This window comes from Protopterus annectens, chromosome 6.part0, assembly GCF_019279795.1.
Source record: "Protopterus annectens isolate FY-2018-M chromosome 6.part0, PAN1.0, whole genome shotgun sequence".
NCBI lineage: Eukaryota > Metazoa > Chordata > Ceratodontiformes > Protopteridae > Protopterus > Protopterus annectens.
The window spans coordinates 1,232,385,498-1,232,412,158 of NC_056737.1; the positions used below are offsets into that span (position 1 = coordinate 1,232,385,498).

Below are 26,661 nucleotides of genomic sequence, written 5' to 3' on the forward strand. Positions count from 1 at the left end.
GGTAAGGAGTTGTACTGTTATCTTCGATAGAGCTCACAAGGCCATCCTCCTCAGGGGAAGGAGTGATGTTATGCATGTACATACATTTATTGTTCTGTAACCCAGCAAATAATTGATGCTGACAGACATAAGCCTGCTGTACTGCTTACTGCCAGGTTCAGAATTCCATCACACTACAGCTTAGCTTCACCAATTACATGCAGGCTTAGTTCTACTGCCATATTGTACGGTACAATTCAATGCATTATATAGTATTTCGAGTCTAAACTGGCACTTCATATGTGTTTCTATATATATTTTTCGAACAACAGCCATCCGGCCATATGCATGTTGTTCCGTCCTTTACCTTGACCGTGTGTATTTGTCCGTGCGGCAACGCTACTCTCCACATGTGATGTCCCACCTTCCCCTTCTTTGCCTGTAGCACCCTGTTAGGACGTCCTGTTTGGTAGGCACGTGTTCCGCTATATGTGATCGACTTCACTGCATAGCTAATCATCGATGCGGTGGTCCAACAACCCGACTTGTCCACATGTGTACAGTTATGTGCACCGTGTCGTATGCAAACCTATATGGTTTGGACGGGTACATACCACATGCGGGATGTACACATTCTGCAGACACATTCACATGCAGCCATTTACATATCTGTACCTGAGGTGGGTTGGTGACATGTGGGGTATGTATTTGCCCGCGTTGCATTGCCTAACACAAACATCTTACCACATTTCAGGTATGCACATTGTGTGTGGGTGTATAGCTGCACACGGATGCTAGCAGGTTAGGGTGCAAAGGTGTACATGGGTGGGACTGACATGTACAATGAGGCTATTGTGTATTACATCTGAATGCATGGGTTCTGCTTCTGGATATTACACTTCAACATACGCCATCCAGTGTATGCAACAGAGACGTTGCTGGGTGTGGGATATGTTGCTATGCACATGTTTGCCTGTGTTTGAGGTATCTTGCTTCCTTACTGTTGTTATGTCAACACAGCTACCCGGCTATGTACTCTCACTACTGCTTGTGACCATTATGGTTGGCACCTTTTCCAATGCCCATAGTGGGGCATGTTATGTGGAAACTTCTGAATTTGCAGGACTACACATACCCACGGCTAGTGCAGTTGACAGAACTTCACTTGTTTGCCATACTTTAAGCTTATTCTGTAAGCATTTGGGTTCCTTATTCATTTTCTTATGCCATATCTGTGTTTCATATAGTAATGTATATGTTTTATGCTACTATTACATGTATATTGCGAGAATTTTCTTGGCAGGGGATCGGAGGTCATTTTCCATTTTTCCGATTGTTGCAGGGACACAACTGTCCAATCAGGGACTGTCCATGGCACATTGGGACAGCAGGTAACCCTGGTGACCATGCCCATGTCACTACTGGGGTTGCCACCTTTTCCAGTTTCCAATCTGGGATATTTCCGGGACTCACATCTGACTTTACAGGATGACACATACACACGGTCACTATATAGCATAGAACTTCACTTGTTTGCCTAAATGAAAGCTTATTGTTGTGGCAATTTGCTTGCTTATTCTGTTTCTTGTGTCATTTAGGTATTTCTGTTACAGAAATAACCAATTCATGCTACCATTACATTAAATACGGGATATCATTGTGTCCTACAATCTTAGCACATCTGCCATTTTTAATACGTTTTTTCGGGACACAACTGGCCATAGAGACTGCCCCAACCAAAGTGGGACAGGTGGTGACCTTAGTCGCTGCTCCTATGTCGGTGCAGCGCGCTGACATGCTGCTGTACACCTTCTCTGAGTGTAAGCACTGACGGTGCATTGCGGGACAAACGCGGTCTTATGCGTATCCTTTGCTCCTTGGACGGGTACACTTATGCCTTCGTGGCTTGTATTTGCTTCTCCGTTAATTTGGGACGGGTACTATGTTGCATACTCTACGTGCGTTTCATTCTGCACGGGACCTGGCTGCTGCCATTACTATTATGGGCGGACCGTGGTTGTCAGCACATTAGGTTGCTCACCTCATGCCGGCTTAGACACGCCTCCAGACGCATCCTACCTAGGCTCGCTCACGTACACTAAGCACGTGTCTGTGGTTCCGGTGCACTCTCATTAATATGTATATGGCGCTACTGCGCCGGCTATTCACTGCACCGCCGGCGCAAGCCTTACGCCGGCCTTGCGCCGAGCTTCATGAATCCCGGGGTCTATGTTTATATTTTTTTCTGAATAGAATTTTTTTATTATTATTATTTTTCTTTTCTTAGTTTATGGATTTAGCACAAGCTTTTGCACTGCCTTTTTATACTTTTGTTCTTTATGTTATCATATCTAAATTATATAACATGGTCTTTTATTATTTTATATTAAATAATTAAACTTATTATAATTAAATGTTAATGGTATAACCTAGAAAAGAGAGTGAACTTAATAAAATACTTAGTTTTAAACAATCTTTGTGTTGTATACCTTCAAGAGACACATTTTTTTTCTTATGAACTGGAAATGAAAACTGGAAATCTAATAAATAAGTCCAAAAAAATCCAAAAAAGATAAATAGCTATTTTATAGAAAAAGAGATGCAGATGCTTCATGTTCTATATAAATATGAGGAAAAAGAGGGTCTATTCATCTTAGTTATTAGAAAATATAGAATACAATTTGGACTCTGGACAATCTATATTGATTCCTGCAATGGAACGCAAATTAGCCAAAACATCTTAGTTTTATAATTAATAATTACAAGTGAAATTTAATTATAGGCGGTACATTTAACTGTCTTTTAGATAATTCAGAATTCAGTTTTTGTTGAAAATTTTAATTATTTCCCATTGCGAAATCTTTAAAAACTCAGAAAACTATTTTTTTATTATTAAAGATGACTTTAGCTTTGCAGATGTAAGTTCATTAAATTTAACCTGTTATTCTTTTAATTATAATACCTAGACAAGAATTGATAAATTAATGGTTTCTCAAGACATAATTTCTGGAATAATCACTACCAAAATAATATATTGTTCTCTGATCAGAATTCATTAATTTTAAATATAGAAACAAATTTTAAAGGGTTGTCATATGTTTCCAGAATTCCAGCATATATTACTAAAATGAAACACTACAAAACATGGCTACTTAATGAATTAGATAATTGTTTGCATTTAATTATGGTTCAGGATTGTTTTAACTATATATATATATATATATATATATATATATATATATATATATATGGTCAAACAATGTTTTAGCATAAACACAACCTAAAAGAATGGAATAAGAAAATAGTGGATATTCAAATAAAATGGAAAAAATATAAGAAAAAAGAAGAGAACAAATTAGGAGTCAATATGGAGGAGATAAAGGCTCTTAATAAAAATATAATTAGCTCTTTTTTATTTATTTATTTTTATTTATTTACATTTGTTTACTAGGAAATTCCGACTGGGCACAGGTCCTTTTTCCAGTGGAGGCCCTGGGAGAAAAGCTACACACAAACAAAATATCAACAATAGAGTTACATGAAGAAACAATTGTTGTAAATACAATAACAAGTGATGCAAGCAATAGTCACATTGTAAACATGAGCAACAGAGTTAAATGAAGAACATACAATAACAAACAATACATGCGATAGCAATATCGTATACATATAATATGACACATGGTAACGATCATGGTATTCTAATATCTAGCTAGGAACTACTAATAATGGTAATAAGTATATTGAGATAGTAGTAAGCTCAAAACAGGTACTGTTATAGACTAAGCTATTGCTATAATCTCAAACTAATGTAAAGCAGTTGTTCCACAAGATGATGAAAATAACTGGAAGGGCTAGGTGGAGTAGCAGGGGAAGAAAGAAGGAGAAAAAGAAGAGACTGAGGAAGTAGTAAAAGAGTCAGTGCAAAGTAGGTGGGTGTAAGGTAGGTGGAGATGTATTTGAGGTTGAGATTAAGAGAGGTAGTTAATGTTAGAAGAGAGACTGAAGGATTGAGTAGGGTAGGGGAGGGAACAGGGAAAGCCAGAGCCTGCAGAGGAAATATAACAACGAACCAACAGTGGGAGGCAGGGTGGCTAGGAAAGGAGAGACGAAGGAGAGGCAGAGAAGATGAGTAACTAGTCAGGATTGGTGCATGATGGACATAACCAGTGACTTTTTAAGTGGGCTTTTAGTATAGCTTTGAAATGTTTGCCTGAGGGTAGTGTGGTTATGGGGGGAGAGTATTCCACAACCTTGATATTCTCCAGCTGAGTTCTTGGCTTTGATTACTAGCAGTTGATTTTTGCTGCTAGAGCATAATGGTCTAGTGGTACAGTAGGGCTGGAAAAGGCTTTAAAGGGATGGGACATTAAGAGGATGGTTTACTAACTTGTGAGTGAGAGAAAGTTGATTCAGATGAAGAAGTTGAGGGAGTTCTAGTCAGTCAAGTTCTCTAAGTGAGATACAGTGGTGGCTGCAATAGGATCCTCCTGTGGCAAACATAGCAACTTTGTTGTAGCAGGCCTCAAGCTTTCTTATGTCTGTTTGTCCAAGGTTGATAAGTATAGGAGAGGTGTAGAGTAAAGTGTTGATAAGGTCAGAATTGGCAACAAAAATGCTGGTTGTTTTGGTGAGGAATTGTTTGTTTCTATACAAGGCCCCAAGTTTTTTGTGAATTTTCTTTTATGGTTAGAGAAATGTGAATGTCGAATCTGAGATAGTTGTCAATCTCCACAGTAGTTTGGTGTGCTCTGTTGGGGAGATGATGGTATTGTCATTGGCTAGAATATTAAAGTGGGGGTTGGTTAGGTTAGATTTTGTGGGTTGAAAAATGAGGAGTTTTGTCTTGTTTGGGGTGAGTATTAACTGGGTATTAGATAGACAAATTTCAACTGAGGAGAAGGCTTCCTGTGTGATCTTATGGAGTTCAGGTATAGTTGGGGCTGAGCAGATGAGGGTGGCATCATCTGCATACTGTATGAGAGAGGCCTGCTTGGTTGCAGTAAATAGATTATTGGTGAAGAATGAGAATAGTAGGGGTCCAAGATGGAGCCCTGGGGAACACTGAGTGTGACAGGGAGTCGAGGAGATTGGTCATTATGCCAAACAACGGATTGTTGGCGGTCAGTTAGATAGCTGTGAAACCAGTCTATAGCTGATTGTGAAAAGGATAGGTTAGTGAGTACAGAAGTTAGCTGTTTGTGTGAGACCATGTCAAAAGCTTTAGCTAGATCCAGGAATATGGCAGAGGAGAACAGGCCATTATTTTTGTGATGAAGAACAGTGTTAGTGAAAGAGAGCAAGGTGGTAGTAGTGCTGTGGAATGGCCTGAAGCCATGCTGGGTGCTGGAGAGAAGTTTATTAGTTAAGAGGTAGTCCAGGACTTGAGAATGAATGCATTTCTCAAGTATCTTGGAAAGTGTAGAAACAATTGCTATGGGGCGGTAATTGGAGATTTCAGTGCATCAGCCGCCTTTATGGAGGGGTATGATGTGGGATATTTTCCACAGTGTAGGGACATATAATTTTGATAAGGCTGGTTACTCAAGATGGAGACAGGATAGGTTAGGGATCTGGCTGCTATTTTTAGGTATTTGCAGGGGGGATTGTCAGCAGTTACTTTTATAAACTTAAGGTTCATTAGAAGTTTTATTTTTATGTTGGAGGTAGGCATTGGTGTAAATGAATAGACAGTGGGATGAGTATTTGGTTTTGATGTGAGGAGGGTGGCGGTTGTGTTGTTTAGCCAAAGATAGAATGGTTTCAGTTAAGTGTTTATTGAATGAGGCAGCAAGACTGTTAGAGGAGGGGAGAGTGATAGGTGGGGGGGTGGGGGTAACAACTTTACCTGGATGGAGAATGGGGTTTATGCAGGACCAGAACTGCTTAGGGTTATGATGGGAGGAGTTTAGGGCATGACGGATAACATTGGGTTTTGTCATCCTTTATTTGCTTTTTGACCCGATTGTGTAACTCTAGGAATGCCTGTCTAGAGGATGGATTTTTTTTTTAAGTGCCAGTGTTCCCAGGCCTTGTCTCTGAATTTCATTAATGACCTAGTGCCTTTTTGTAGCCAAGAGGAGTGCTGTGCCTTGACTCTGGCATTTCTTATGGTGGCATGTGTTTAGGATGTTTAGGAAGGTGGTATTGAAGAACCAAACAGCTTCATCCAATTGAGGTACATTAGTGGTGACCAATTACAGTTTTTCAGGGATGAGATAAAGGTGTGAGGGTTAAAGTTTACCCTGTTTCATATTTGTCGATGGATGATGGGTTTAGTATTATTTAAGTGGTGTTTCAGAAGGAATGTTGGAGTATGATCACTGAGGCTGTCTGGTAAACAGCCATCTGTGTATGACTGAGGGTTTTATTGACTAATATGCAGTCAAGAGTAGAATGTTTGTTAGAGTTTTTATTTATCTGGGTAGGTGACTGTATAAGTTGGGAGAAACCAAGAAGGGTTAGATGGTGGAAAGGATGATTGTTGCTATAGGATAGCAAATCAATTTTAAAATCATCTAGAATTATGGTTTCTTGGGGATGGGAATGGCTAGCCCAACTGAGGAGGTTTTCCAGAGGTGAGATGTTATGGCCAGGTAGGAAGTAGCATCCAATGATGTTGATTGATTTATTCGGGTTTAGTTTGAGGTTTGCATATAGAATTTTTTCATTTCCAATTTCTGAGGACTGATTTGTTAAGGATTGGGATGTTTAAGTGGTGTTTAAACATTAGAGCAACACCACCTCCTTTTTTGGATTGCCTATCCACACAAAGTATGTTGGAAGTATTTCTTCAATTTTAATGTGAGGTTTGAGCCAGGTTTCAGTTAGGGTAATTATATCTGGGGAATATAAAGCTATGTTTGCGTGAAGATCATGGGTTTTATTGGTTATACATATGATATTTAGACTCAGGAGGAAGAGGTCAAATGGCATTCTGTTGGATGCTAGTTGTGGGATGGAGCAACTATTGGCAAGTTATTAGGTATGGAGTTGGAGATGTTTGGACCTGGGTTGGGGTGGATGTCACCACTGAGGGCTAATTTTGATAGGACAGTGTACATAAGTTTTATCAATATGATAAATAGTCTGTCCTATTTTAGGGATATTTTTGTTTGTTTGTATGAGGAGACTGATAGTGTCGTGTGTACATTGGGATGGTGATTATGCTGGGTATAACCGGAGTAATAAGAGGGTGGGGGATGAATAGTAGTGGGAGTAGTGGTGCAGTGAAAATGGTTGGGTGGTTTTATTATGGTGTTCTTGTAGGATGTAAGGTGAGCAAAGAGAGTGCAAGTAATGTTATGTAGTAGAATAGTCTTAGTTGACGAACTTAGCTAGGAAGTGGGTGGTGCAATGTTGGTGGTAAGGGAGAGTGATATTAAGCAAAGATGTGATTGGTTTGCTGTTTGTTGGGAGAGATTAGTAATTTGAATAAATGTAGGAGTAATGAGGGCAGGTGGGATTTGGAGAAAGGGTAGTGAAGTGGAGTGAGCACGAAGGGAGAATGAAGCGGGCAGACCCACATCAAAGGAAGAAACAATGACCAAGAAAAACAATCACTCAATCATCTAGTTAAAGTAAGGAACCTAGGTAAGTGTTGAACAAAGCCCTTATGTCATAAAACTGAATTAACTTTAGAAAAACTGAAAAAAGCTTCTTATTCAAGAAGCATCTGAAAAAAGTCACAAAAAGTAAGAAATTTCAAACAGATATAAATAATATAGAACTAAGAAATTTTGCAACAAATAAATTAAATTCAGATGTTGTTGTGTCTTTCGATAGTCGTGATATATTAGAAATTTTCAGAAACTATTACTTATCCTCAAATCTAAAAGTAGTGAATAAAGGAAAATATTTAACACCAGCAATTGACCAATACTTAGTTAAGAACTCTCTTCCTTACAAAAAACTAATTTATTAAAACCCATATCCCTAGAAGACATAAATCAAACAATGACAATTACTAAACCTAATAAAGGCTCCTAGAAATGATAGTATTATCCCAGAATTGTATAAATTATTCCCACAATAAAATTATAATGAAACAGCATAATATCATGATAAATATACAAAATCATGAACATATGTCTGCTTCATGGTATTGTTCCTTGATCACCCCAGTTATAAAAGAACAACATGGAAGGTGTAAAACTTATCCTTTTATTGACACTAAAAAAAAACTTTATATATCCAATAACAGCAAAAGAATTTACAGTAAAAGCAGTAGCCACCTGTAATACCAAACATCTGGTTTACTTAGCAACTTGTGGGAAATGCCAAGGTTTTTATATAAGCAAAACAAATCAGAAGTTTAAGGAAAGGATACAATGACATCTAAGAGACATCAGACATAAAGAGATGATGAATGGGCTATTAACCACATTGTGGATAATTCCAACTGTGTATTTACATTTAAAGCTTTAGAAACAATATCAACTAATCTTAGAGGTGGAGACTTACAAAACTTCACAGAAATTTGTAAAATAGGTTGAATTATGAATCTGCAAGCCCACCAACCACCAGGTTTTAATATTAGGATCCCATTGAAACCAATTTTAAAGAATAGATACTTAACTGTTAATTGAACTGATAACATTCTTTTAAGCTAAGTTGTAATAAGCATGTGAGAACTTAGGTATGATATGTGAGTTGAGGGGACCTGTGCTCCCCCCTGATTGGATAGAGTTTTATATTCAGGAGATCGTAGAGATGAGAAGCAGCTTCAGCACCAATCCAGTATTAACTTATATTGGTTCATTTTTATCCCCGCATAGTTCTGAGATTGTATTGTTTGGACTGTCCAGGCCAGTAAATATAAATAGTCATATACATATATATATATATATATATATATATATATATATATATATATATACACACACATATGAATCTATATTCCCCCTCCCCCCTTGCTCCCCTTCTTCCTGTTCACTAAGAGATTTTGCCCTTGTATTCTGAGGGGTGGAACTAATTAGTAGCCTCTCATCAACAGGATATATCTGGGACTTTTAGTGTTCGGTGGGTTGTGTTTCTATTAGTACATCCTCCAGCTGTGACTAGAGGATGGCACTTGGTGACAATAAAACAATAAAAGTAAATAATAAAAGATATAGTTATATCCTGCTAAGGCAAGATAAACTTACAATTGCCATAAGGACAGTTCTTGCAATGGCCATACCTTCTTATTGGAATATACGGTAAACTTGGGGGCACAATAGGAGTTACCTTAAGTGCATCCTTTTCTGCCAATATCTTGAATGTTTTCTGTTGAACTAAAAAAAATTATATGCAGAGTACCAGGATGAGACCCCTTTTGTAAGGTTTTTGTTCCTTGCCTGAAGCAATGAGGAAACTTTGCTTAATTTGGGCTTTTTTTCCCTCTGTTCACTAGGAAGCTTTTGCTAATGGACAGCATAGATGAACAGGAATAATAAAAATAAAAATATTAAAATTAAGTTAAAAAGTGGTAAAACCAGTTCATTAGGTTAACTTGTTTGCTTTATACAGCAGATTAGTAATGGAAAAGTTCATGTGAACAATGAAGAAATAGCAGTGTTACAAGACTGGCTGAAGGCTTGGTAATAGCACTCTAATAGGCTGCACCAGTAATTGGAAGGAAACAGTATTTAAAATATTTGATTGGTACTTATACACTACAGGGTGTTAACCTTCTCTGAGTGCAGAGATGTAAAGAACAGATAGTGTATATACCTGATTGAGGGCACTGCAGCAGCAGCAGCAAAGGATTTTGATTGGAAGCTACATCTTTTGCAGAGTTTGCTTCTGACCAAGGACTAAGAGTTAAGAGGTGCACTGCTGATAGGATAAAAAAATACTTTTAAGCCACTGGATTGGCTGCAATACAGTATATATGTTTTTACCCAGCACTTGTTATTTATGATCTGAAGAAGGCTTTAAGAAGCTGAACACACTTAGCTGGGAATTCCATCTGTTTTTAACACTTGTATTGTTTTTTCTGTGAATAAAGAGTGTTTTTATCACTGTGACACAGAGCAAGCTTGAGGTGGTGTACCTCAAAGACTTTCTCACTCAGTTATAAAAGAAGGTTAAAATCTACAAATATGCTCTTCATATATGCTTTGCTAAATGAACATAATAAAACTTTTATGTCTATACTAGTAGATAGAATGAAGTTGATTTTACCCAGCTTAGTCATTTTAGATCAATCTGGTTTTATTTATAAAAGACAAACTTAAGATAATATAAAAATAATTATTACTCTTATAGATTTTTATGAATAGTGGGAAATATGAAACAATTTCTATTAGTCTAGACACTGAAAAAGCAATTGATTCATTTGATTGGAATTTTTTATTTGAGGTGTTAAATCTGTTTAATTTTCCTATCCAGTTTGCCTTGATGTTAACATATATTAATATTATTAATAATAATAATAATAATAATAATAATAATAATAATAATAATAATAATAAAGCTTATGTAAAGTTTGGTCCATTTACCTCAGATTTTAAAAATATAACAAAGGGAACTGAGCAATGTTCATAGGTTCATAGGTTCATAGGTTCATACTAGGCTATCTGCCCTAGGGCATTTATACGCCTAGCCAGAGTGTGTTTGGCTTTCGCCACCCATTTTAAATTAATTTTGCTATGCCCTTTTTTGAGGTTAGTATACTGTGCCTCTGTCTAACAGTGACACAGAAGTGATACCCGGGGTAAACCTACGATCCCCCATCCACTCATCAAGATTCCTCTTGAAGAGAGTCAATGAGGGACTCTGCCTAACCTGGACTGGGGTTTTATTCGAGAGTGAAGGGAGCCTCTGGGTTATGAATCTGTCCCTCCAGCATGTCCTATTTATTTCAGTGCTGAGGTTCAAGTCTCTCGAGCGCATAGCTCAATGGGATTTGGATTTTCTGAGGTGCAGCATGTCCATTAATTCTGGGTTGGACATGTCTTTATACGTCAGACACAGATCGCCTCTGAGCAGGCGGTATGCCACTGAGTAAAGCTGGAGTTTCTTTAACCGGGCAGCATTTGGCATCTGTTTGAGCCGTTTGATCCTCTTGGTGAGGTACTTTTGGGGTCTTTCCAGTTGCTGCAGGTGTCTGGTAAGGTACATCCCAAAAGGGGCATTGTACTCAATTATGGGCCTGATGAGGGATGAGTAAAGAGGCACGATGACCTCCCCTGATCTAGATGTGAATCCCTTCATGATTAGGTGGGCTATATAAAATGTTTTTCTAACCACTTTGGACATGTGGTTGTCAAATGAGAGATTGCTGTCAACTTGGGTCCCCAGGTCCCTAATTACTTCTTCCGTACTTAATGGATTACCACTTATGTGGTAATTTGTGGGCACTTTGTTTTTGCCAAAGGGGATGACTAAACACTTTTTGGCATTTAGCTTGAGGCCATGGCTCTGGCACCAGTTGTCTGTTTCTATGAGGCCCTTTTGCAGGATGCTTGTGTCGGCTGGAGAGTCGATTATGGCGCCCAGTTTGCAGTCATCTGCGAACTTAGTCAGCCACAGTCCTTCTGTGTTGGCCTGTACCTTTGAGAAATATATACCGAACAAGAGAGGTCCCAGGACTGAGCCTTGTGGGATGCCACTTGTAACTGGTTTGGAGTCTGACATGGCTCCAGCAATTCTAACCATGTGGGTTCTGTCCTTGAGCCAGTTTGCAACCCATCTAGTGACATAGGGGTTTATATTTAAGCTGGTGAGCTTATCTATAATGCCCAAGTGGGGTATTGTATCAAAGGCTTTTGCGAGGTCCAGGTAGGCTGTGTGGACCACCTTCCCCTCGTCAATGGCCTAGGTGACTGTTTCAAAGAAATCGACCAGGTTTAAGAGGCAGGATCTGCCCTTAACAAAGCCGAACTGGGTAGGATCCAGTGTCTGTAGGTCCCCAATATCTTTATTTATAAGGTCCATGATGATCCTTTCCATAGCTTTGCAGACCAAACTAGTCAGGCTTATGGGGCGATAGTTTCCAGGATCCGTTGAGGCACCACCTTTGTGGAGAGGGACCACTGTTGCTGTACGCCACTCTTTGGGTACATATCCTGTAGTAAGGCTGAGATTGAACAGTAGTTTTATGTTTGGGCTTAGCTCTTCTTTGAGTTCATGTAGGATGCAGCCCGGGACACCGTCCGGTCCCATTGATGCTGTGTTTTTTGCTTTGGAGAGGGCGGCTGTTACCTGAGTATCTGAGATGTCAGGGGGCAGCACTCTGCTGGGATAGATATGTGCCCTTTTGGTGGGGAGGGGGGAGTTTGAACTGAACCTGTCAGCTAGGATGTTGGCAATGTCTGTGGGTTTGGTGTATTTTTTGTCATTTTGGACTAATTCTGAGCATATCTGGGAATTCCCACCTAGGTTCCTAACATAACTAATGAAAGCCTTGTGATTATCCTTAGTGTCCTGTGCAATTTTTCTCTCAAAGCTGGCCTTAGACGATTTTATGAGTGCCCGTAGTTTTTTGCTAATACTGATCAGAGATGCCTTCCCTTTTTGGGATTTTCTTTATCATGTAGTAGCTTCCTCCTTCTATTGTATAGTTTGTTTATGGCTGGGGTCCACCAGACAGGACGTCTGCCTTTGGAGGATTGGGTCTTGGTTTTATTTGGGATTGCATGAGCCATGCATTCCTGAAGGTGTTCATAGAATGCGTTTATAAAGGATTCTGCGGTCTGGGCCGTTTTTTCCACAGGCCTGGGGGCTTTGAAGGATTCCACCTCGGTTTTGAGGAGTGTGAAATTTGCTTTAGAGAAGTTTTTCACTGTGGTTTTCTTGGCAGGGGGTGGGGTCGGGATGTGAATATCCAGTGAGATTAGTTTATGGTCTGATCTTACCAGTGAGGGATACACTTCTGGTCTGGAGCATAGAGTCCCCATGTTGGTGATGATCAGGTCCAGTATGTTTTCCCCTCTTGTGGGAGTGGTAACAAGTTGTTCCATAGCATTTGAGTTTATAAATTCTAGGAACCTTTGGGCTAGGGTGTTGGAGCTAGAGTAATGCTCCCAGTCTATGTTTGGGTAGTTGAAGTCACCGAATATAATGGTGTTTGGAGAGACCTTCATATTTTCCAGTGTTCTCAGGAAGGCCGAGTGGAGTTCCTGGGTTTGGGAGGGTGGTCTGTAGCAGGCTATAAACTGGAAGGCAGTTTTACCCACTGTTAGTTGCACATGGATAGTCTCTGATGCTTCGTGCTGTGCCACCAACGTGGAGGTGTGGGTATCTTTGACGAATATTGATACTCCCTATCCTTTTGTGGTTCAGTCCAAGTTTTGGGGCCGAAAAGCATGGTATGAGGTATAACCTGGTAGTGCTGGGGTGCTCTCAGGAGCCTTGAACCAGGTTTCTGTTACTGCACAGATATCGATGTTCTCCATGCTAAGGAGAGTTTTGAGTGCATGCATCTTGAGGTTTAGACTTCTGGCATTGAGTAGCATTACTCTTAGTTTCTTATCCCTTGTGATACCTATGGAGGTGGGTTTGTCTTTTGAGCCTTGCCTAAAAAAGACACTATGGGGTAGCAAGAGCCTTTGCCAATATCCGAAAGCCCAGGGGTGATAGGTGCAAGCCGTCCCTAGCGAAGCATCGTGGCTTGTCGAGCATGTCATCCCAGGCTGACAGGCATTGGATCCCCTTTGAATGACACCAATACCTAAGCCAATTGTTGAAATTGATCATCTTGTCTTCATATTGTGGCATCATTCTTGGTGAAGGTAAGATGCCACTCAAGGTCAGGGTCATACCGGCCTGGGCTACATGCTCAGAGAGCTCCTCTGTGTCTCTTTTCATGTAGTCCAGGGAGGTACATCTCAGGTCATTCACACCAGCATGGACAATGACTGAGTCATATTTGTACTTGCCTTGGAGTGACCTGAGTGCTTGTGTTATGTGGTGGATCCTAGCGCCCAACAGGCAGCTCACTGTGACCTTCTCCTTGTTCAGCCTGGTGGTCAGTGTGCCTGACGATAGAGTAACCTATTACAAGTGTATCAGGTGTGTTGTTTAGCCTTAAGGGCTGTGACTGTTTGGCACACTGGCTTTGTGAGCTATGTGTTGCATGTGTTTTGTTTTGGGGTAGCGGTTGCTTGGGTGTCTGCTTTGGAGGTCTCTGCTGCTTAGGCAGATTTTTATTTAGAGCCTCCGATTATGTTTTTGTGTGTTTATGTGTTTGGTTTGCTGTCGTGGTAGGTCTATGTGAGACTGGAATTGTAGTGAGTGTGGTTTCCTTTTCCTCCTGATTGGTTACGCCAGTACTGAGTTGAGAGAGCTTAGCCTCCATTTTGGCTATATGGCTGCATCTCTCACATGTGTTGGAATTTGTTGGGAGGAGGAGAGGGTTGTCTGTGTACATGAGGCAGTTGTAACATTGCCTCAAGATTCCCAGATTCACCAGCTGGACCGGAGAGGAGATTGACAACTGACCTTTGGACATGCTAGAATAATATTGGGAATTCCTTTATAATTGAAAAAAAGGGCCAATGGGGAACAAGGTACTCAAGGGGAGTTTGTGAGGGTGTAGTGCTTTTAATTTTTAGCTGACCTATATAATTGCTTTAGTGAGCAAGTGCCAGGTAACTTAAATGCAATGTGCTACAGGTAACTTAAATGCAAAAATGACAAACAGTAACTTTCATTCAAGTGAAACAAGGAAATAAGTACAGTAAGCAATGCAGATATCACTAGGGATCCACAGAAGCACTGAAAAGCCACGTTTTAGGTGGAATTAGCATTTCAGGGAAATAACAAGCAAACAAACAACAAGCATACAACCAAAGCTAGATTCAGCAGGCCTGGATCTAGTCTATGCTACAGCAAACAAGGTGTACCAATTTTAGTAAGAAACAGTTCAAATATGCAGGCATTATAAGCCTTTAACCAGAAATTCCCAGCTCAGAAGGGCAGAGTCCAGCCTCTCCTCCCACAAGAGTGCAGACTACGAACCTTCTTAATGCAAAATAACTGGCCTGAAGCCCAAGTGCTTAAACCAGAACCAATACACTTTTAGAATAACAGACACTGAGCCCTCAATCTTCCCCCTTGCTATTTAATTTTGCTATTGAAATATTTGTAATTTTAATTCATTCAAATATAAAAAAATGGTTTGGAAGTTAATTAAGAGTCTTAATTTTAAAATTATACTATTTGCTGATGATATATTATTAGAATTGCAAAATTCTATTGAAACTCTAGAATAATTGAAGTCTAGTATAGAACAATTTAAAAAACTTCCAATTTACACATTAATAATTTTAAATCTAATTACCTTCTTAATTAAAAAAAATGGAAAATAAACTACTAATTTGCTCTGTTTAGGGATTCACATATTAAAAACTACTGAATAGACTTTAAATTTCAATTATGAAAAATACATATCTTCTTTGACTATTCTAATTAACTCCCGGAACAAAATTATCATTTCATTTGAAAATAGATTACAACTAATTAAATTATTTTATTTCCTGAGTTATTATATATAACTCAATCACTTAGATTACCACCTAATAAAAATCAAATTAGGATAATTTATTAATTTCTTATAGTATCCAAATAAACCTAGATTAAATCTAAATCATCATTTTTAGACCTTAGAATCCTGAAGATATTAATCTTCCAAGTATAAATACATCTGCTAAATCAATAAATCTGAAATTTGTCTTTAACTGGCTATGTAACAATTATGCTACAAACTGAAAAATCTTACATGAATAATCTGAAACTTTTCTATTCAAATAATATAAAAATATTTAATCCCTTTTGGTTCTTTATTTGTAATTATGTTTTAAACCCTATCCAGCCTCCAAATAAATCTAATTATATAAATGTAATATTCCAAAAATAATAACAATCAAGTCAAAATATAAGTTTTGGTTTGAATCCCTAATCGTTTTTTTTTTTTCTTTAACTAAACATATTCATAATAATTTAGCAACATATATGCTTAATACTTGGAAAAGACACCAATTTCATTGTTGGTATCAATGCTTTAAAGGAACTAAAATTAAATCTTTGGAATCCATATGCTTAGAACGTAATATTGATATTAGAGATTTAACTCATACACACCTACTTATTACATTAATTCATGCCAAACTGTCTCATTCATCCAATTCATTTTGTGATGTGTTTCCAGAGTGGATCAAATTTTTAAATTAAATTATTTATAAAAGCTAGGTAAGTAATACTTTAATCTCCAAATTACATACACTTATATAAAAACATATCAGTAATCTAAATGATAGATTCTGGAATTTCATCACAAAAGAGCATCAGATAGATTTAACTGAACAAAATAAAAAGCAACTTGTTCTAGCTATCAAAAACACATTTTGGACTCTCTATTGTAGAACGTTTTGACTCCTATTAGAGTTACTAAGAAAATGCATGTGAATGTTGGAGATGTAAAAAAACATTTTATGCTAAACTGTTCACTTATGTTCTATGACTTATCTATGGTTTCTAAATTTTCGTAAAAGGTACAAGATTTTTTTAAAGCTCTATGGTCTGATTCTTTCATTTTAATAAAAAATGGTTTTGTTTAATATTTTGCAAATAAAAAATAAAAAAAGACCTTTTCTATCTAATTAGGACAATTCTTACTGTGGCCAGGAAATGTTATTACAAGAAAGTGAAAGAATCCGTCAGAACCACAATTTGAAGAAGTTCTTATCTCCTTAAAAGACACTGCTATAAAGAAACAACACCTAAGAAGAATATAATTTTCCTAATAATCTTAAGAATAATCATTGGTTGAAAGTGTAAGCTCTCACTGAAACTTTTTCATCTTAATTTATTAATAAATCATATAAATTGATACTTGAACTCTTATTCATGGCTTGTGATATTTATTTATAATCTAGTCTCAGTCATTTTATTTATTGTAAATACTTTATTTGCCTTTCCATTTATTTGTAATTTTCAGTGTTATATTTAATTAATATAATGTATTTAAAAGCTCACTATATCCTGTAGCCTTTTTCTAAAAATAGTAAAATATATTGAGTAAAAAAAAAAAGATTATATTATATGCTAATGTTAAATGCAAGAACAGTTGCAGCTTACTGTAGATTGTGAGAGCATAGATAGTAGTGAATTTATTTTCCAAATGTGATAGCAGGTGACTGTAACTGTAACCTAAGACATATAAAAGGCAACTTAGTCAAATATGTCAAGGATGGAAATGAACTTTTAATGCTAGGTGATTTCCAGTTAGATTAGGGTGAAGGATATGCATGCTGCAGACAGGAATGCCAGACAGTGGTAGACTTCTTATTTTCCTAGAGGGTGGCAAAAGTATCAGGAGGCAAACAAAAACTGACTGTTTTTTTGGATCACTTGCTTTATGGAGGGAGTTTGGTGATGAATAAGGGAGTTGTGTAGTACTGAAGGGTTAAAAACTTATAGCAAACAGGTGGAGGAGGAAATGTGACAGAGAAAGGTGAAAACCTTATGGCAGAGCTTTAACTATTAAGATTTTTAGGTGGCACTTATTGACTGATGGATTGGATTTAAACAGGCATATAGGATAGAAAAGGAACAACCATTTAAAGAGAAGTATTTTTTATAGATCATTACTTCAGAAGTATGAATATTCTGTTGAGAAAATAGTCAAGATTGTCTAAGAAGAGAAAGAGAAATTATTGAAAAAATAGACCAAGAGTACAGACATTTCTGTACAGAGATATATTTTTAAAATGATAATGAATAAGAATTACATTTTCTAGGAGAGTAGGTTAAAACCCATGAACATAATATTTTTAGTTTGTTTCATGACACTGTGACTGAAAGAAGGGCTAAGCAATATATTATTATTTTTTTAAATCCCACCTGTCCTCCATGGTTACTGGATCAGCTCCCCAGAACCTGTCCTTGCCAGGTCTAGCAGATATTCTCCTTCCCTGGACTTAATCCAGTATACCAGAGCCAGCTGTGGAACAAAGGCATTAAAGGCTTGGCACATCTGAGGAAGTGTCTTGGGCGGACATCTTTTTTTTTTTTTTTTTTTTTGAACCTATCTGTTTCTCCTTCAGCGGACCTTTTAAAAACAATGAGAGGTCTTTGGTAGACTGCTAGACATTCGAGCTTCCATGGGAGATAATTCCATCTGTTAAGAATACTCCAACAGTGAATGTAAGGACATCATGGATTAAAAATCTTGATGAAAATTCTACAGGCAAGAATAAAATAATATATATATACATATATATATATATAGTTGGGGCGGCGCAGTGGTGCAGCAGTTAACGTTGTTGCCTCACAGCAAGAGGTTCTCTGGTTCGATTCTCGGCTGGGGTGCCTTCTGTGTGGAGTTTGCATGTTCTCCCTGTGTTCGCATGGGTTTCCTCTGGGTACTCCGGTTTCCTCCCACATTCCAAAGACATGCATCTGGAGCATTTCTCCCCAGGCCTCCACTGAAAACAGGCTCTGTGGAACCTAGTCGGACTTTCCCGGTCAACAAAATGTTAAATAAATAAAATAAATAAATATAAAATACAAACCTTGATCTACAGTCAACAAATATGTATGTATAAAGTTATCTAGACTGATAACATGACAATCTTATAAGTTTTTCAGTAAATATATCCAGACATAAAGATTTGAAGCTGCCTTTTATCAATTTTCTTTGAATCTGCAGCCTCAGTAATGCAACATGTAGTAACTCTGCTGTTGTAGAAAGAACATAAGAAAACCGTGGTTTCTATTTTCACACCAGTTAATTAAATAAGTTCTCTAGTACTTATACTGCAGTGTAGAATCAAGGAGGTGCTGCACTTAATCAATAATCCATGACTCTGAGAGGCTCTATCAGGATTTATCCACATTTGGTGTGGTTTGATCACGTGGGTAAAACCCAAAAACAGTAGTGGATTACTCCTTTTATACAATGACATTACCTTTCTTAAGGCATTTCACTCTTTGCCCATATTATATTCTGTGGGCTGATGTACTGCACATGCGTATGGCATTTGCTTTTCCACAAGTTGCACAGCACATCAGTGCAGTGCAGGAGAAGGAATAGAGAAAAGAATATCTCTTTTGCTTTCTCTTATATTTTGCTATCCACCAGCAACAGAAATTCTGGCCACTCATTGGTACTTCAGTGGGCGGAACAATGGGTGGTTGGGCTGTCCAATCAGAATGCTCATTTTTGAATAGCACATAAGCTGTAACTGTATAAGCCTGAGTGTGCCAGTCTTCAGATGATACTTTGAGTAGAGACCACATTTGCCTGAGTTGATGGAACCTCAGATGGATACAAGAGATTCTATGGCACTTCTGAAAAGGAATACATCATCTTTATTTTTCATAAGAAAATTACAAAAAAAGAACACATTTTTACAAAACTACAAAAGAAGTATATCAAAATAGGGATTCCACATAACAAAATCATAACAAATAACATTCATAAATTAAAAAAACACAGCAGTTTATAAAATTGAAGCAATCATAACATCAGAAATGGAACAATAATATCTACTTCATCATCCACTCTTTTGTCTGTAACCAAAATGTAGGCTATGTAGAACATCTGTCAAAACTGCATCTGTTATTTATATATTACATCTTGGCATCTTGCTAACCATAAGAACTAAACAGTCGAGAAAATCACTCTATTTTCTCAGTATGTGCATGCAATGGAATCCCAAAGTCTCCAAATTTTATATATATATATATATATATATATATATATATATATATATATATATACGTATACACACACACACACACACACACACACACACATAAATATATATATATATATATATATATATATATATATATATATATATATATATATATAGATACCTCCTTTCTACCAAAGATTTATTCCTCATTTAGTAAGGGTAGCCATCACAAAAAGGCAAACCATTCTGGTATCCCCCCAATATCTCAATCTATAATTTCTAATGTCCCAATTTCTGTGCATTTCTCTTAAAATATCCATCCTCATAAAAAAAGTTTTATAATATGTCTGTACCACAGATTTCTATCAGCCATCATGCCATGTAAACCTATTTTCCACTGATGCATTCTGAAATGTCTTCATTTCTACTCCCCCCACTTTAATATACCTGCTATTCTTTTTGGTAACTATCTCAACAAAATTGATATATTTTATTAAAAGAATACCCAGCAAATATATGTCCCTATCTTTAATGCTCTGTAAAAAATAATATTTTAAAGAATGCCCATATGAATTGAATGCATCCTCTTTCATTACTTCATTATTAGCACTATTTCTTTTGATTGAGTTTAATCACCTGACATGTCTTTTATTTATTTAAATGATTTATAGTATTTTACTAGCTGTCTGATGAAGCGACTTGGTTAGTTGCGAAAGCACTTACTTTTTTGTTTAAATAAAATCTTTGGTGTGTGAGCTTTTGGTGCAGTTTTTATTCTGTTTTACTTCATTTTCTCTGCACCTTGCTCTGTTTCCCTGGAGCTGCTTTACCTTTTACAATTTTATAAAATAGAATGCCATACAGATTTTACATATTTCTACTAGAGTAGCAGGTTTACATTAGTTTTTAAATAAATATTCTTCCTAATAGACATTTTGAAGGTTTTCCAAAAGCTAACTGTGCCCTTATTTTTTTGAAATCCCACCATCCCATTATCTCTGTACAGTTTCCTACTTTTCTTGTCCAGCAAAAAAAAGGGTTGAAGCTCTTATTTCCAGTAAATTTGATTCTTGACTGGGTATCCTAACATCCACCTCAAATGTTTTATATTTTCCCTGTTTATTTGTAATCTTAAAAGTCCTTTCCATTTCCTCCAACATATATTGCAGTAAAGGTTTATTCTGAGAAGTTGGCATTAAATCATCTACATAAACTAAAAATCAAAGATTTTTTACCCCCTTAACCAACTCTTTTGGTCTCAATAAAAATTTAACATCAATTTATTTAATTATTAATTATTGCATACATTACTAAATAAAAAAGAAAACAACTTACAAGGCATCCCTCCCTAACTCTGCCTAACTCCCCTCCACATTTTGATGTGTGTACCTTCCTAACCATTAATCAGCAATGACACAGCTAACCTAAAGTATGCTGTATGCATCAATCCCTGCATCTTGATGTAAAAACTATACTGTCATGATATGTCCCACAATGGTGTGAATTCTAAATTTCCAAAGGCCATTGCAATATCTTATATCAAAATTGCTTCCACTTTTTAACTGTATACCAAAATTGCTTCCTCTCTTTTTGATTGTATTTCATATGCTACATGCTTAATTAAGAATAATGGTATATTTTGCCTACTTTCTACATGTACTGTTTAAACACGTTATGCATATTGCTTGAATAAACTTGTCAGGAGATTAAAAGCAATCAAGAAAATATTAGCTTCTATGATTATGTACTGCATGTTGAATCCTTTCATTTTTCCGTTCACTCAATGTAACTGCCACTTTGGTCATTGAAACAGCTGGTGTTTAAGTCAGTCACCATGTAAACTATCAAATCATAATTATCTTTATTGTAGCTATGTCTGCTGTCTGGTAAGTCTGGCAGCTAAAGAAAATGTTTGCAATTTTCAGGATAAGCAGCATGGAAAGCCACTTGTATGCTTACATATGTCAGCCTTGTGAGTCCTTGTTTTGTTTTTGTTTTTTTTTATTACAGCCTAAGAAGTGGTTGTTTTCAGCCAGATGCAGTGAACTATTTTCTCTGTATAAATTCTAAGACTATTTTATGGACATCATGCACATAAGTGATACCAAAGAAGGAGGATAAATAACTGTTTCAGTTACTCTTTTCTTGTTCAATAAGAATCACACTTTTTGTTTGTCATAATGACAAAGGAGAATTTATATCAGGCTTTTACATATAAAGCATACTTCTTCCTGAGGAAAATCTATGGGCACCCCCTGATACTTTATTTTTTCTCAGACATTGAAGGCACACCAGTATATTTTATTAGACTTGTCTGATCCCATACATTGCTCGGACATCTCGGTCTTAGCTGGCTTGACAGGAGAGAAGTATTGTTCAACCTCCTTGATTTAGTGAGAAGCAATCAAAAATACCAAGCAGCATTTGCTGTATGAAATTAATGGCCTCTGCTCTTAAAGACAGCTATTTTGATGTTTATATTAAGTGCATCTCCAACCCACAGCCTCGACCAATGAATACTTAAATAACTGACAAACAATAATAGAATGTAACATTAGAAGAATGTTTTTTAAATGCAATGAAATCTCTATATGTTGTATTTAGACCATGCATTGTAGAAGTTTTTATATAGTGTAGGGCAACATTAAGAATAATAAAAGTCAATGCAAATATGTTCTGTCTTAGCAACAGTTTCTGGATTCTACTGTTATATAAAAATATGACATAATTAAACCCAAACAAAATAAATCTCAATATTTTTGTTTCCAAAATACAAATGTATTCTGCACAATTAGGCATGCTTCAGAAGTCAATTCCCGTTTCCTTAGTACTGCACACAGCTGACCAAAATTTTATCTGCACTTTGGGACATTAGGTTGTTCCAGAATGTTTTTTTATTCTTTTGCTGTAATTGACATTTTTCAGTTATCCTACCTCCCATTCATATAAGTAGTTTATTACTGCATCTGATAGATTTATATGTGCTTTGCAGAATACTGTATATATCATGGTAATGAGTTAATGCATAACACCAGTGTTTTCTCTGTACTTGTTATTGTTTTGACATGATGCCACAAAAAGTATTAGCTGTAGTTTATGGTATTAGGTGTTCTGGGGCTTTACTAATATTAATTTCAGTAAAAAAGTGCTCATTCATGACATCAGATGATTTCGTCATTTTTCAGGAAAAAGTGAAGTTATAATAGGTGATTGACAGGTTGCCTGGTCACAGGATCAGTGCAGCTAGTGAGATTCTGGCAGACAGATTGCAGAAGAAAAAGGGCCATAGCACAAAGTCCATGCAGTACTCTAAGCTGAAACTGCAACATATCTTTTGATCATATCACATTTACTACACTTGATCTTAGCCAACCATTTTGTGTTCTGCCACAAGCAAATGAAAATGTAGCCATTGAGCTGAACCTTAAAACTAGCATCTAATTCCTATGCATAAAATTTGGAGTCAGTTCTACCAGTTTAAAAAGTGTAACAGAAAAAAAAATAATAAGACATGTAGTTAGCTTTTTGCATTATTAAATGGGAAGAGACAATACTTTTCTTCTATAATTAATTCATACCAATAAAACAATATAAATTCAGTCTGCTCATAGAATGCCTACATTTGTTATTAGAATTTTAAAAATATTAAAGCAGACCGTTTAGAGAAAAAGGTACAGTTTATTCAAGTATTTTGCTGATGTAATGCAAAAAATAAATACATAATTGCATCCTAAATACAGTTAAGTATGTACATGTTAACAGTTTTTTATTTGATGCAATAGCATATTTTAATGATGCTTAAACACATTAAATTTATTGACTGCAGATAGATAAGAAAAATATCTAGGTATACTAGAAATGGCTGTATGTGTTTGTAAGTACAATGACAAAATGATTATTTATTGATATGTCTGATTTTATTTTTTACTAGGTATGACATGCCAAGCTCGAACATCATATACTGAAGATGAAGTACTCTGGGGACACCGTTTCTTTCCAGTTATTTCTTTGGAGGAGGGATTCTTCAAAGTAGATTACTCCCAGTTTCATGCAACATTTGAGGTTCCAACACCACCCTACAGTGTAAAAGATCAGGAGGAAATGTTGCTTATGTCCTCACCTGTTATGGCTCCTGCCCTACCTAATAGCAAGGAAAGGAATAATTCAGTAGATGGATTAGATGGACTAGATGATGTTAGCAGTACGACTACTGTTACCACCACTGCGACTACCAAGCTGCCTACAAAACTGCAAAAAATTACAGGAAGGGAAGACTTTCCTAAAAAATTACTGAGGATGAGTTCTACAACCTCAGAAAAGGCATATAGCCTTGGTGATTTACCTATGAAGCTTCAGAGAATTAGTTCAGTCCCAGGTAACTCAGAAGACAAACTGATTTCAAAATCATCAAAGATTTTTTCTGATCCAATGAGTCAATCTGTTGCTGACCTTCCACCTAAACTACAGAAAATGTCAGGTGGAGGGGGAAGGATGATAGATGGACATCTTCCACCAAAACTGAGGAAAATGAATTCTGATAGATTTACGTAACAGGAGAAGATAGTTCAAGTATACAATCTGGAGTTTCTTATTTTCACTGAGGATCAGTTCTGCATAGTATGGACCAGTAAATGGTGTATTCTTTGCAATGTGGCAGTTTCCTTAGCACTACATGCAATCTGGGTCAACTGTGTTTATCCCAGACATATTTAACTGTAAGGATATGTGTTGATAAGAGGCCTCCAATATTTTTAGGGTCTTTATTTTATCTACAGTAACTGGCATGTAGTATCACCAGGAGCATGCAATAATAGTGTGCAAATTTTGCATATAGTTTTATGGCATGGTTCTTATATTTATATTGTATATTCTGGAAAAATACAAAGAGGGGAAATTCCCCCATATTTCTTATATAAGGTTTTAGAAATAGTAAGAATGGACAGTTATGGAAGAAAGGAAAACCATTATGTTATCTTATTATTTTCTTGTAGGCAACGTGTGATGCTTTATTTAATAAACAATGTTATTGCATGTTTTAGTTCTACATCAATGAAGGTTATTTACTGACTGGGAGAAATTGGCACAGAAATCTCTAGCCTTAAACAATTTGACATATTTGTATATGTTTTCTCTTGTTTTATTGCTGCTTCTTTCTGTTGTTAAAATACTGATGTTGAAGAAAACTGTAGTGCTTCATAACTGAACAGTAGCTTACTCTGTCTGGGGCTGGGCAGAAAAAAGATTGCAGATTTGCATCAACATTAGATCACCTGCAGCAAAACAATGAAATAATTTTAGCTGATTTCTGTGGCAGTGATATTATTTTTAATTAGGACTCACTAATTGGCAGTAGCAGTATCTGGCACTCTGTATTAGCACTCTATATACCAGAATCATTTTCAATGAGAAATTATTTAAACTTATTTTAACTAAAATAGCCACACAATCCTTAAATTATCAAACAATACAGACAAAAGCTCATCAACAAAGTGAATTTGTTGTGGAATGTTGATTATTATGTGTAAGAGAAGACAATATCATTTATCTGTTTTCCAAGCCAGTATAATCAGTATTGAACAATATATCAGCACTAAATATTTCCATTTTATTGAACTTCATTGATTGTTTCTTTTAAGAAAAATGTTCACATTGCCATGGCATGGAATTGACATGTTCAAATTATCTAATGTACTCCTTCATTTTATGATCTGATGCTTAAACTGCATGCTTGCTTTGATCAATCTTTAAGTTCCCTAATGAACTAAACAGCTTGCAGAATGAAATGAATATATCTTGTATACAAACATGTTCTGTCTGATGTGAACTCTTGACTGTTATTTGATGGAAAGCAAAATGTCTAAATAACTTTCAATTTACTCTGTTTTGCTAATTCCTTTTTCAAATGTTTCAATGCAAGTTTTGGATACTGACATTTGAAATGTAATAAGCCATGTGACTTCAGAGTCAAGTACCACAGTATATTAATTATAAGGATAATATGTGTAATTGTGTTTTCCTAAATATCTTGTGCTGAAAAGGGCCTTCATGGTGAGTCTCTTGAAAACATGATTTGCTTTTGGAGACCAGATATCCCACTTAATTTATACAGTCTGACACTGAGGTATTCAATAGGCTGGCTTGGTCTTTCCAAATAATCCCCATGAAAAGCTAACTATCCACTTGTTGAAATTTAGTATTTTACTCTAGCATTGATGCAAAATTTGGGTTTGATGCACTAGTTTTAGTATAAGAATACTACAAAGTAATGATGAAATATTGGTATTCCAAAGAGATTTGCACAGCAACACAAGAAATATTTGTGATTTTGATATGTATTAATCGAACACTGGAACTGTTCAGCCGCAAACTTCAAAATAACTTTTTTTTATCAAAGCTTTGAATGAAGCTAAGCTAAATAGTTGATTAAAAGGGATATCACTTATTTATGGTGCCTTGAGATTATGCCATATCATGAAATTGTCCAAATGACAAGGTAGATGTTTTGGGGGGGTTTATGAAAAGTTTGCATCATGTATAATCCTTTTTTTCTCCCAGACTTCCACATGGTTGTAGGATTCTTTAGTGTTTATTTTCATATTTGTAATTAGCACCAGTATTGCATAAAGCAGAAATGTTGGCTGTACTGCAGTTAGGAGCTTCATGCAATTAGAATAATCTCATAACATGGCAACAGCATTTTTGAAATGCAAAATGTAATTTTTTAATGCAAACTATTATAGTACCATTTTATACCTTCATTATAAGCTTGTGTCTGAGGTACAGCTAACAACAGTGTTTTGTTGTCTTTAATGTTTTAAATAAACAATGATTTCTCCACTTGAAAATGTGATGCCGTTACTCTTGCAGGACTATAGATGACATACAATAAGTTCATATGACTGTATTTTCTAGATAGATCTATACATTAATTTTACAAGAATAAAGCACAATGAATGGTTAGTCATGTAGAAAAGAAAGGAATGAATAGGAGATGCAGAAATCATGATGAAAGTCTCTTTACATGGCAGATTTGGGAATGTCAAATGAAGACGAT

At 36.4% G+C, this 26,661-nt stretch overlaps 1 protein-coding gene across 1 annotated transcript in view; it reads left to right on the forward strand.

Annotated features, from left to right (window-relative positions):
- The window catches only part of KCNJ3 (potassium inwardly rectifying channel subfamily J member 3), a 1,132,430-nt gene extending 1,105,978 nt beyond the window's left edge, over nt 1–26,452 (forward strand). Inside the window, exon 3 of the mRNA XM_044074837.1 lies at nt 23,539–26,452. Within this exon, the coding sequence (XP_043930772.1) occupies nt 23,539–24,158 (620 nt within the window). The 3' untranslated portion in view covers nt 24,159–26,452. The remainder of the gene's footprint in view (nt 1–23,538) is intronic.
- Nucleotides 26,453–26,661: the final 209 nt, after the last annotated feature.